This window comes from Quercus lobata, chromosome 2, assembly GCF_001633185.2.
Source record: "Quercus lobata isolate SW786 chromosome 2, ValleyOak3.0 Primary Assembly, whole genome shotgun sequence".
In the NCBI taxonomy this organism is placed as follows: Eukaryota; Viridiplantae; Streptophyta; class Magnoliopsida; order Fagales; family Fagaceae; genus Quercus; species Quercus lobata.
In genome coordinates, this window is record NC_044905.1 from 24478891 (window position 1) to 24492812 (window position 13922).

At 34.3% G+C, this 13922-nt stretch overlaps 1 protein-coding gene across 1 annotated transcript; it reads right to left on the reverse strand.

The window, feature by feature from the left end:
• Positions 1-6093: 6093 nt before the first annotated feature.
• LOC115977780 (U-box domain-containing protein 28-like) lies at positions 6094-7478 on the reverse strand. The gene has a single exon (XM_031099799.1). It carries the CDS (start codon positions 7396-7398, stop codon positions 6166-6168), a length of 1233 nt encoding a protein of 410 aa, XP_030955659.1. The 5' UTR covers positions 7399-7478; the 3' UTR covers positions 6094-6165.
• Positions 7479-13922: the final 6444 nt, after the last annotated feature.

The following is a 13922-nucleotide window of genomic DNA, read 5'->3' on the forward strand; positions in this document are numbered from 1 at the left end:
ATCCCAGAGTAGTTCGTCTAGAACACGAGCTCCTTATCCCACATCTAGAAGAGACTTAGGTCCACAGTTTCATGGTGTTAAAAACCACTCCCAGGTTAGTACCCCTTGTTACACAGCCAAGCAAGACTCAGTTGTTGATCAAGAAGAAGACAACAACAGTCAGGACAGTCTTAAACCCCCCTCACCATCAGGATCTGATTTTAGAAATCCTATCCAGCAAGAATCTGGATATGACCATCAGCTCCTAGTGATAACCAAAGAGTTCGTTCCAGATATGGATATGCTCGAAAAGGAATTTAATTCTGAAAAGAACAGAGTTAAAAGAGAAGCCTATAGAGCCAACCATACCAAGGAACAAAAGGTTAAAGTTTTGGAGAAATGGAAGTTATTCTTGAAAGAGGTAAAAGCAGATTATCCTTTCTTTGAATGCTTTGAGAAACATTTCACTTGGCATAAAAAGAACTATGTCAAATATATATATTTATATATATGTTAATTAGTTTTTAGTTTTGTATTTAAAAGTTAACACACCAATTTGTCAAATTTATCTAGTAAAATTTGTATCACCATTAATATCATTCTTTTTTTTTAAATAATTTAATATTTAGTTTTTAGTTTGGATTTTAAGTTATTTGAATAAAATAAGAAAATACAAATTTATTCTAGGGATGAATTTATGAATGGATTAAGATTTATTACTATGTCAATTTAATTAAAACCAGGATAAATTGCAAAGTACACTTCTAAAGTTTGAAGTTTGTTTAGATTTTACACCATGAACTTCCCCTCCATTAGCAAAAGCAGCCCCTCCATTAGTGGATTTGCCTACGCGGTTGTCAAATGACACGTTGGCAACCGAAACACACTCTAGCCGTCTAACATGTAATGTTTTTTGGGATAAATTGCAAAATACACCCTTAAAATCTAAGGTTGTTTGGATTTTACATCCTGAAGTTTGAAATTTGGATTTTATAACTTAAAGTTCCACTCTGTTAGCAAAAGCAACCCCTTCGTTAGTGGACTAGCCTATATGGCTATAGACACTCCATTTTGCAACTCTCATTTAACTTTACTTGCATTGCATCCTGAATCCCATTAAATATCACATCACAAAGAAGAACTATAATTTTGACCACATAATTTCTAATTACATTGCATGATATAAATCTTGAAGTCATAACGATCAAAATGACAATTCATGAGCCTTAATCGGGCAACCAGATTAAAAGATATATATATATATATATATATATATTTATATATATAAAGTTTTAATAGTAAAATGCACTTAAAATGAATCAAGTCTTGATTGTACGCAATTATGATCTCTTAATTCTGAATGGTCTATTTTTAGACCAATTTAAATTAAATGATGTGTCATGATGATATTGATTGAGGATATAGTTTATGGTAAGGTTGCATACACCTAATTTAATTTAGAAACATAGCATTAATTGATTCTTTGCAAAGCTAGTAAAAATTGATTAATTAAATAATTAAACATATTTGGAATTCATTTTTTGAGCCTGTGGACCAAGAAAGTATAAAAAATGGTTGAAATTTTGAAAGAATAAGATCAAAACTAAAACGGAAACTGACGAAATGAAAAAGGAAAAGATTTAGGAGGATTTAGGACAAAGTGCCAATGAGTACTTGGACCAAATCCCCCAAATCTCCTTCACTTTTTGCTCTGGTATGCTTTCCACTCAGTTTGACTTTGCCCCTACATTTTTCACTCATAAAACCTAATTTTCCTGAGTCCTACATTGCCCAGAGACTTATTTCGAACCCCCCAGCTTCTAGTATAAATACCTCTCTCCATCAATAGTTTAAAGCACATCGGGTCCCAAATCCAAACTCTTTTCTTGTCATCTCTATTCTCCAGAGTTAGTAATAGGAAGGTGTCTTTGGGTGTCTTGGACCTTCTAGTCCCAATTTACTAAAAATATTGATAATTTGGTCCTCTTGATCTTGAGCTACGATTTCCTCCCCCCCCCCCCCCCTCTAGAGAAGCTTTCTTGCTTGGAGTGTTGGTGCATACATGTAAGGTTTCTAACATTTCTTTTTATTATGCCCTAGTTCTATTTAGATTTGAAAGTTCTAAAAGCGTATAAAACACTAATGAACGTTTAGACCCCCAAAATCAAAATTACCAACATAAACTTATACACAAACAATATATGCGCAAAATGATGAATATAAGCTAAACTCAAATTGGTAAAACACTCTAAACCAAAATTAATTACAAACACAGCGGTAATTAAAAGGTAAAAAGTAAAGGAAGAGAGATGCAAATATAAAGATAACACGGCGATGTGTTATCGAAGAGGAAACCGAAGAACTTGGCGAAAAACCTCTCCGCCGCCCTCTAAGTGCTAAATGATCCACTAGAAAATCAGTTGGAATACATGAATTGCAATAGACCCTCCAAGCCTAATCTACCCGATGCACCTAAGCCCTCCAACCTTCTTGCTCCAACAGGGTTACACTGAATTTTGTCTTCTCTAACTTACTAGATCCTGCAATAAGCTCTATATTGCATCTACCATCCTTGGCATCTTCCAATACTTCTTAAAACTCCAAAAACACTCAACACTCTAAATAGGTGTGGATAGTATTTGGGTACAAATCTTCTCTCAATGGGTATAACAATGGGAGAGGGAATGAGAAGAGACTACAAAGATTTCTCTCTAAGAATGAGTAGCTCTCTCTCTAATGAGGTGGGTGTGTTGTAGAAACCTCTCTTAGGGTTTTTTTCTCTGAATAGTCACCCTACATTTTGTGGAAATAAGGGTATTTATAGTAGGGTATATGAGAAATGTGAAAAGTCAGTTTTCATCCAAATAAGGCATTTCGACGACTTGGCCTCGGGACTGGAATGAGTCACGAGTTTGAGTTGTGAGATAACTTCCAGGCCAAACTATACTTTTTTTCCTATAGTATTCCAGCTGTCATGACCCTTCAACTCCCTACATGCTTCACATGTGTGCCACTTTGGCGACTTGCCAGTCGCGAACTAGTCACGAGATCCAATCGTGAGACTCCTTTGAATGCACACATCTTAAGTTTCTTCACACTCTCTCACACACAACCCTTACATTATTCCCACCTAAATACGGAGTTTCTACATGCAGAATTACAAGCAAATTTGGTATGGAATAAAACCAACACATGGTTGATTAAATTCAACCTTACAAGATTGAAGTATGTTTTATTTTCAAATTCTTCACATGTTCTTGGTTGTTTAACATGTTAGATCTAAGTTGTTATATTCTTGCAATTTTTTAGGACTTCAATTCAAATAACTGTTGGGAAAACATATGGAAAAATATAGTTTTGTGTCTCATACAAAAACACGCAGTAGAGTATAAACGGATCTACTTCATTTATGAGAGATAACATGCAACATCTGAATTTAAAAACAAATAATAAGAAGGCGTACCTTGGTGCAATGAAATTCAAAACAAATGAAGATCGAACTTGAGAAGACTTTCAATCTTCACTCCAATTCCACAATGTGCCCAAGATATATGATCTCTCAATTAGTCCTATACGTATTTGTTCAAGAGAATAACCAAGTGTCTCTTAAGAAAAGACTCTAAATCTTTCTCTTTTTTTTTATCATATGTATCATTCTGCACTTAGCCGTTACTTTATTTAATAACTCTTATTAAATAAATAACTGATTATCTAATTGAGTTAGCCTTTTAGGTCAGCCCAATTGGGTTTAAGTGTGTGGCTTGGAGTGGGACCAAAAGAGACAAATAAAACTCTAACTTCAATGGGCTTTGGACTTATCTGTCAACTCTTGACAAGTCCAAAGTTACCATTAATTATATTTAATATCACTATATAAATATAATTACAATTTAGGTCTTATTAATTAATTATATCTCAAGACTTTATTAAACCTTTAACCCATTCATGAAAATATTCGTAGTAATACAAAGTCATAATGTGTAACTATCACTTTGAAAATTTCTACCGGTTTAATTCTCTAAGTTATTCATATGTATTTTATGAAGTCTAATTTCATAAAATATAAACTTTAGTAACTCTTTACTAAAGTGGTTAGGCCTAACACTCTGAATAACCAAATCCATTAAACTTATCTCAAGGGAATATTTTATATCTCTATAAAGAGATTATAAATTTCATCTTAAGAATATGTGTTTCTTCAACATTACTTGTGGTTGCCCAACATACTGAAATTTTAACTGTTTGTCTAGATCTCATTCATGATATATTAAAGCAACCTACATTTCATGAGTGAGTTCACTATTCCCTTAGGATTGAGAGTTTATGTAAATGAGAAGTCGTGAGATTTATTATTCATTTGATAGTTGTTGATAGAATAATAAATCTTACAGTGGTCTAGTTTAATATATTTTATACACTTAAAACATATTAACATATCAACTAGAAGTCTCTACTTCCATAATCAAGACAAATCATCTTAATTGACATGTTATAGTTTTCACAAATGAATTGCCAAATTTCATCACCGACTACGAATTAAGATTTTGAGTTTACAAAGAACTTGTGATTTATATGTTTTGTGACTAAATCATATAAATCACATACTATGCATCTCAAAAACTATATGATAATGTCCAAACATTCATGCTACCATTATTTTAGATAATAATAAAACAAGTTTATTACATAGAACATAATGTCATACATGGCATACAATAGGATTTTAGGGCATTAATCCTAACAATAGCATGTTTATATGCTCTTAGATTAATTAGGGTTAATCACAAATCACACACATATTCACCATGTTCTTCAATATCAATTCCTTGCATGCCTAGAAAAAGGTTTTATCATGTTCTTGCTTGTTTCAATCTTTGCAATCATATGTTTTTAGATGATATAAACTCTCGTATAATATGATATGATCATTAGCCACCAAAGTCTAGAAGACTGGTTTCACCAGGCAAGTTGAATGCCTAACATTTTTCCAATCTTGTAACCTAAACTCTTAGATCAAGAATTAGTAGATTATGATTTTCCTTGTAATTTTCAATTTTTTAGATTATAATTAGGAAACAAAGTCATGTACCTTTGTTTTAGGTTGTATCTAAGACTAACGCCATGTGATTTTCTAGTTATTATCGAGAAATGTACATTTTTCAATTCATCAATAAAAGTGATGTATTTTTTCAAGTTTAGTTTATTTATATATATATATATATATATATATATATATATATATTAAAATCAGTGACAATTGCATTGTAAAACTCTTAACCTTGGAGGGAAGATAAAAGTATTAGAACCTCCACTCTTGAGAGACACACAACATGACTCCACTCATTCATGAGGGTTATGTCAAAACCTTAGTTTGAGAGGTTTGGGCTAAGAGTGTGGTATCTCGTAGTGGTCGTTAAATGACACTCTAGCAACTGAGGCGCACTTAAGTTGTTTAAGCAGAGGGAAGTTTTAGGATATAAAATCCAAACAACTATATAAAATAAAAAAAATAAAAAAAAATAAAAAAATTGCATGTCAGATAGCTAAAGTGTGTCTTGATTTCTAGTGCGTCACTTGACAGCCACATGGGCTAGTCCACTAATGAAGGAGCTGTTTTTGCTTATGGAATGAGAACTTTAGAGCGGAAAATCTAATTTTTCAAAATTTAGATTGTAAAATCTAAATAACCAATAACTTTAGAAGTGTATTTTACAATTTATCCTTAAGACTATTAGGTGTAATTGTGATATAGTAATATACTGCTTTGTTAGAGTAAAATTTTTAATACTCATTGTGTGTTTTTAAATTCAAATTTAGCAATTTCTATTTCATTTATTTGAATCCTTAAATTCAATGCAAGCTAAAAGTGAACTTCTCTCCAATTTTTTTCTCATTCGGCAAATCATACCCAAAATAACTAAAAAAATCTCACTCCATAACCCTTCTTTTATTTAACGTACAAATAAAAAAGAAATGATTTTGAATATATGTAATAACTAATAACCGAAAAAAAAAAAAAAAAAAAAAAAAAATCCTTTGTACTGAGAATCATAATTCATATCTCCACTCCTCAATTATTGTAACAATTAAATTATATTAAAAAAAAGAAAAGAAAAAAAGAAAAAAGAAAAGAAATATTCATACTAGACCAATTAGCAAATAAACATATTGTAGGTTATTACACTTTCAACAAGGCATGATATGAGTAGTCTTGGTCTCATACCTCCTCAACGCACCATCACCACCACTACCACCAACCTTGCACCCAACTCTCAAAGTCTTAACTAACTCTCCACACATCCTCCTCACGTGCCCCTCACACTCACTCTGCATCACCAGCAGTATCTTAGTCACTCCATTACTCTTCACCACCACGTCCTTCACCTTCTTCTCCCCATGCACGCAGCACAATCCCCACAGCATCGCCACCGCGTCTTCCGTCCCCGCCTTCATCAGCCGCTCCACCACCGCCGCTACGCACTTTGGCGCCTCGCTTATCGCGGACCGCCCCTCCGGGCAAGTCGAAACTCTTGACAATAGCTTCACACACTTTCCAGCTGTGGAAAGTTTGGTGTTAGGGTTCAGGAGTTTTTCTGAGAGAATCGGAATGAGCCTGAACCGGACGAGCCGGGGTTTCACTGAACGAGTCACTGACACCGCGATTAAACACGACAAAACGGCGCCGCATAGGTTGAAATCATTCTCGGAAGCTAACAAACGGAGCAGCACAGTGAGTATTTCTTCTTCTTCAGCGATTCTGCGTTTGGATTCGGTTACCTCAAGAGCGGCTAGATATTCCAAAACCCTAGCAGACTCGATCTTCGAGTTTACACTTCCATTTCGCAAAAGCAAACAAATCGAAGCGAACCATTTTTGGTGATTGCTTCTGAAAATGGAAGAGTAAACTCGTTCTTTTACTCCATTCTGCGACATAATCAGATCCAAAACCCTAACAACCAATTCCACAACCTCCATCTCCGCACTTTTGCAAAGAACACCAACGATCGCCTCAACAAAGCCATCAAAATCTGCTAAAAACCTCCGGTTCTCGTCGCGAGCATTAGCGAACTCCACAATTTTTTCAAGGCAGTCACGGCGGTCAACGTTCTCGGTTATATTCTCGATGAAGACCCGAACTTGGTGAGAAGAGATCAACGACGCCGTCGCGGCGGCGGTGGTGGAGTGGTGGAGCCAGAGGTGGATGAGGCGGTGGAGAGTGAGGTTAGGGACGAAAATCTTAGAGGGAAGGACCTGCATGGTGGCGGGACACGTGTCGTGGCCTGATTCGAGCCAGTGCTGGATGCTGGAGCGGTCGTAGGTGACACCGGTGCAGAGGCTCACAGGGGATTTCATCACCTCCATCGAGATTGGGCACTTGAAGAGACTCGGTACAGTTATGTGCAGTTCCTCTCTACCCATTGTTTCTTTGTTTTTCTGAGTAAAGTTTGGAGAGAAAGAACAGGAAGGGAGGTTGTTAGTTACTTGAATTTAAGGGAGGGTGGGTGGGTCTAAGCTCAAAGGAGTGTGAATGTGACGTCGTTTTTGAATTTAATACTAAGAGGTAGTCGTTAGTCAAATGTGTTTTGGGTACCAAAGTCTGAGCGTGTACCATGTGTCGTGACTATTAAAGCGATGACCCGTGGGGCATGACAGGTGGCAAGGGCACGTCGTTTTCACTACAATTTTACAATAAAATCGAGTTACTTTCTAAAGACTAGTCATATGATTCAATTAGAGAAGTGTTTAATACACTACTAGTCTTGTTGCTTACACTTTTATATGTATTAAAATTATACTAAAAACGTGATTTGAAGTCAGGGCTTTCAAGTTAAAAATCTTGACCTGTTCAATGCAATTTTGCGTGTGTTTAACAATTATTTTCATTCCATTTCGGGGCAATTACAGTATGGGGTATTTATTTCACAAGGCGTACATATGTTTTTATAAACAGAAAATGTAACTTTTTTTTTTTTTTTTCCAGTTATAAAAATTCAAGTATGTGTAAAATACTATGATTGCGTTTGGAATTTGAGAAAAATTTAGCTTCATTTTTTTTAGCTTATTTTTACTCATAAAGTGGGTTTAATTGCATTATTAAGTGAGTCTTATTGCTCCAAAAGTTAGCTTTTAGTTTTTTTTTTTTTTTTACATATTTTTAGCAAAAAAATTTCAATTTCAACAAAATAAGCGGTTCATAAATAGACCCTATATACACAATTTTATTTATTTATTACAATATACTTTTTATTTTAATAAGATGTTATTGGTTCTTACCTAGATCCATCACTAATATTTTTTTTTCCCTGCTATTAACAACTTATTGTCTAAACTTTTTAAATTGTTATGCTAATAGTTTCTCCCTATCATTAACAACTTATTATCTAAACTTTTTGAAATTGTTGTGTTAATAACTTTTAATATTGTGTCCGTAGCGTTATTCAGCAGAGGGACACTCTTGTCTCACCTACCAGGGAGGACTCGCTGACTGACTCAAACTGAGGACTATAAATATAATCAAAATTCAGTATTGAGAGCTTTCAAGTTTGAAAATTTCCTCTCCGCGTATGTGTGTGGACTGTGGACCGTGTATTCCACTGCTAGCGAAGTCTTCTTTAATTTGGGTCGGCACTGACGAGAGACGACCAAAGACTCCATTTATTAATCTCATGGTTCAATTTTTCTACAAATCCCCCAATAAAATTTACGGTTATTTATTTATAAAGTCAATTGAATTGGCGTAATTGGAACGAAAATCCTCTGTCAAGGACCAATGCTCCGGCTAGTACCTCGGTAAGCCTAGACTTAAGCCACGGTTCCCATCTTGTTGTGCCCAACACGTCTTGACTCTTGAGGTTAGATTTTCTCCAAACGATGATGTTTCGTTAGACAAAAATATTCGTTGAAATTGAAACATAAAAAGGAAGCTAAGAGCAAGGAAAAAGTTTACCCCTATGTCGGTTAATTTTGAAGAAATTTTTCCTCCAACTCATTACGCAACAATTGAAATGGGCAGTCACATGAAATTTCTCTCCAACTCATTACGTTATAATTGAAATGGTTATCCATTTGTACTATTAGTCACATGATATTTTCAATAAGTCATATGATTTGTTTAAATAATATACGCGGATAATCTTATAAATGATCATATATTGATTCGGACGAAAAATGTGCCTTTTAGAGAAACAAGTAGACAACAATTCTACAATCTTTGAGTTTAGTTTGATTTCAAATTGCATAAATTCTATATGGGTTACTATACGGGGTAGGACCCAGTGGGCCTTGGACCCTAGCCTTGTGGCACCATATGGGGGAGGACCCCAGGCTCGTTGAGCCTTGGGCCCTGACCTTGAGATACAATGCCTGACCTTATCCCCATTGGATCAATGACCTCAATCCGAATGCACCTCGAAACCCAATCTGAGCCCCAAAACCATAATGAGGCCATTATGTCTTGAATGTCAAAAGCGAGCCCCTCCCGATCAGCTCTAACTTGGTCGGGAGTGTGATTGCTCGGGGATACAAGGTCGCATTGGTCCGATATTGCTTTGGGGAGTATATCTGTCGAACAGCCTTTTGGTGGCAGGAACCAATTCCAATGCCATTACCACTATTCCCAACGGTACCTCCACTTAGAAACGATGGAATTGGACCCCCATCCACACGAGTGAGATCAGAAAATAACCATAACATGTCCACTTACCTTCAACTATAAAAGGGAGGATAGGGTGAGAGGTTTGGGGGTTCGGCATGGCTGGAGGAAAAAGAAAACATAGAAGAGAAAGAGAGAGAGTAGCCATATCAAGAGAAAAGGGGAGTAATTCTGTGAGGAGAGAGAGAGGGGTTTGTAAAAACAAGAGTGTGTAATTAGGTTTCCGAGCAAAGGGACTACCCACAATAGGAAACTCAAAGCCTACAATATAAATAAGTTGTGAGCCCAAGTATAGATTGAGCCTGCTGACTATATCTAGGGTGCGCATAGTTACATTTAGGGGTGTGCTTATGTTGAGTTTGAGGGCTTTTTCAAATTTATCCAACTTTAACAAGGTGAGAAATTCCCAACCACCATATGTAGAAACAAAACCCATTCAAAGCACATTGGTTAGGTTGGGTTAACGATTGGGCTTAAATGTTTCATGTCCTTATTAAAAAATTGGGCTCTCAGTTAATTATTTAAGTTTTTTTTTTTTTCGAAAAAGTTGTTACTATTAACATTACACACTTAAATTATATTCTAAATTTATCAAAACTAATTCTCAAAATACCAAAATAAATCAAATAAAAGAGTTAAAATAAAATTTTATAAAATTATCCTATATATATTGGTTAGATGAGTTGAAAAAATTACAATCCGAACTTGACTAAATTCGAGGCTAAAAACAAAAATTCCAACCAACCCAACCCAATTCAAGGGTTGGTTCAATTTTAGTCCCTTAAATTAGCCCAAAACCCATACAATGCATAGGAAAGTTATTAAACATGAAATCTAAACAATATCACCCCTTAATTTCAAAACTATTAGGGTTTGTTTAGTAAGAGTATTTAAATATAGTTTTTTGTTTTGCAATCCATAAAATGGTGGGTCCCACACTTGAATTTATTGTTTGGCTGATGTTCTCTAGATACAGTTTTCAAAAAAATTGTATCCTATTTTCCTTGTTTAGAACATGATTTTGAAAACGGATAAGATGGTGTTTTCAAGATACAAAAAATGATTTTAATGATATAGTTAAATTAATTGAAAACAATAGACCCCATTGATTTGTCCAAACTCTTTTATCCCATAAATTAAGGAGTTTATCTTTATCACAAAAAAGTTCTCATACTTCAAATTTGAAACTTATATATCATTATAAAAAAAAAATTAAAAATTAAAAAAGATACATGAGATCTATTCACTTATCATTATCTAAAAAAAGTAATCTACAAATTTTACACGTTACTTTTTGTAATTTAAAAAAAAATACATAAAAAATAGAAATGGTCTTGCAAACATTTTTTTTTTCAATATTTAGAAAATTGTTCTTAAAAGTGGGAGCCAAACATGTATAATGTAAAAATTATTATTCGAAAAGTAGTTTCAATTTCAATTTTTTGAAAATTATTTTCATACTGTTTAAAAAAAAAAAACAAAAAAACAAAACAAAAATCTTCCTACCAAACAGGCCTTTAACATTTTGAAAATAGCTTAGTGTTTTGCTCTGTTTTTTAAAGTAGATTTTGATAAAACTGTTTGATAACATACCTCTTATTTTATCTCAATAGAAGACTATTTGATTTTATTCGTGCAGTAAGTCCTGCCAAACTTTCATGGCCTATTTGGTTTTGCAATTGGTTTAATTTTTACATGTACCAGTGAGTAATTGGTCTATAAATTAGTTTTTCTTTTTTTTTCTTTTTTAGGTTGTCTTTTTGCAGTATGCTAACATTTCACTTTTAAATGTTGGAAGACTTGGTGTTTGTTTATGAACAACTTACCTAGTTTTTTGTTGAAAATGTGCTAAAATATACATGTACCTTAAAAATTTTTGAAAAAAGTGAGAAAATGCGGAGAAATGTGAGGTTCTAAAAAATTGTACATAAAAACTAAAAGCTAAAAGCTAAATGTGATACCAAACAGACTCTTGGTTTGACTTAATCCTTTTTAATTGTTAGAGCATCCACGTTGGTGGAGCCATAATTTTAGCTATTTGGCTCCACCAAAAGCTATTTTATTTATTTTACCTTCTCACTTTACAAAACACCCAACATCAATAGTTTTATTTTAGCTTTCAACACAATAAAATTACATAAACAACACAATAAAATAATAAAAAAACAAACACCACAGCCAGCTCCACCAACGACCACAACCACCACTCTACTCTGGAAACTACAACACAACGTAGAAAAAAAAATAAAAAAACAAAAACAAAAACAAAAAAACAAAACCACAACCACAATCACAACTTCATCACCACTAGCCACCACAAAACCCATTGCGAAAGCCAAAATCATAAAATTAAAGTAAAGAAGAAATAGGGCCTGAGAAACTCACTGATAGCCCCCATAGAGGTGAGCAAGAAGTAGAATCCAAATAGGGTGAGCTTTGGAGTAGACTTGGATTTGGTGATGAAGTACAAGAAACCAAGGTAGGGAAACAAAGAAAAAGCAAAGAGCCGTGAAGCTCTTCTTTGTGAATCAATGTTGGGTGCCCATGGGTCAACTGGGAGCAATGCCTAACACACAATATCTCCCCTTCTCGTACCAACCAATCTCTCTATATAACACTTGGATTCCCTCCTTTTTCTACATAGGTTTTTTATGGGGTTTTGTAAGAAACTCACTGCCACCACCACTACCATAGCCAAAATCAACCACCACCGCCACAACCACCAAACCCATATGAAAACACACAAAAAAACCCAATCACAGCAAAGTGATAAGAGAGATGGGCAGTGGCGGCTTGGGGCTTGGGTCGGCGAAGCTGGGCAGAGAGGGATGAGAGAGAGAGAGGAGATCCGATGGCAATAACGGGAGAGAGAGAGAGATGAGCTAAAAAAAAAAGTGGAGAAAAAAAAAAAATATATATATATATATATATATATGTATTAAAGGGATTTGGCTACATGCTACAGTAAACAGGTACTAGTACCTGTTTATCGTAGCATGTAGCCAAACTTTTTTGGCTATGGCACCACCAATGTGCACAATATTTTGTAGTTTGAGGAGGCAAAAATAGCATTATAGCTATATGCCTCCACCAATAATGATGCTCTTGGATGAGATAGGTTATACTTAAAGGGAGAATAGAAAAGTGGGAGGCTAAAAGATATTTAATTTTCTCCTATTTGTGTTTGGTTGAGAGGATGGAAAAGTGGAGAAAACTTATTTGTTTGGTTGAAAAGAAAAGTGAGGAGATAGAAAATAAAGTTTATATAAATTTACAATTATGTCTCCATTAAATAAATAAATAAATAAAACACATTTTTTTAGCAAAAAAATTGTGTACGTGCAAGGACGAAAAAAAGAAAAGAAAAAAAAAAAAAAAGAAGCAACCCAATGTTGGACAAACTGGGCATTTTTGTTAATTAGCCCAGTTCATCCTCTCCCCTTCCCACAGTTTTCTCCCCATTTTGGGGAGAAAACTTTTTGGTGAGTCTGAGGAGAAAACACCCAGGTCCCATCACAATTTTTTTCTCTCCCCCTCCCAACCAAACATCAATTAAAAATCATTCCTCTCCTATTTTCTCTCATTTATTTTTTATCTACCTTATTTCACCTCCAAATAAATACATCCTTAGTCTGTTCCATTTTGTAGTTGTTCTATTCCATCATATGTTGGAATGTCCTAAAATATATTTTGCATTGAAAAGTTAATTAATACAATTTTTGTTATTAATAAACCCTTTTCTATTCTCTGTTTTTTGCTAATTCAAGTTGTTTTCTCATTGTGGGTTCTAGTTAGTTCAACTGGTAAAATCTCTGATAGTTGAATAAGAGATTTGTGGTTCAATCACCGCCTACACCAAAAACCGATTAGTGTCTTGGTCTAATGATAAAGAGCTATTATCAGGAGCGGACGACATAAGTTGAAACTCTCTAAAAAAAAAGAGTTGCTATCTCTCTATGAATTTAATGATAATAAATCATAATAGAAAAACAATGTTTAATATATTATTTGATTTGATAATAATAAATATTAATCTCTAAGCCTTTCAACAAAATCAAAGGTAAGGTTCTTTATGTTGTGGGATGTCTTTAATATAATTATTAAGATGTAGTTGATCCAATGGTGTCTATGCTGAAGGTTGAGAATTGAGATGGCTCCCTAGAATGCACAGATGAAAGAGATTTAAGAGGAAATTGAACTCGCTGCAATGAACTATATGAAGATCATGCTATCGGAATATATGCACATTGTGATACAAATTACAAATATTGAGAGCACATAAGAAATCACA

Coding starts and splice junctions, on each gene's coding strand:
- LOC115977780 (XM_031099799.1), bottom strand. CDS start 7,398: ATGGGTAGAGAGGAACTGCACATAACTGTACCGAGTCTCTTCAAGTGC.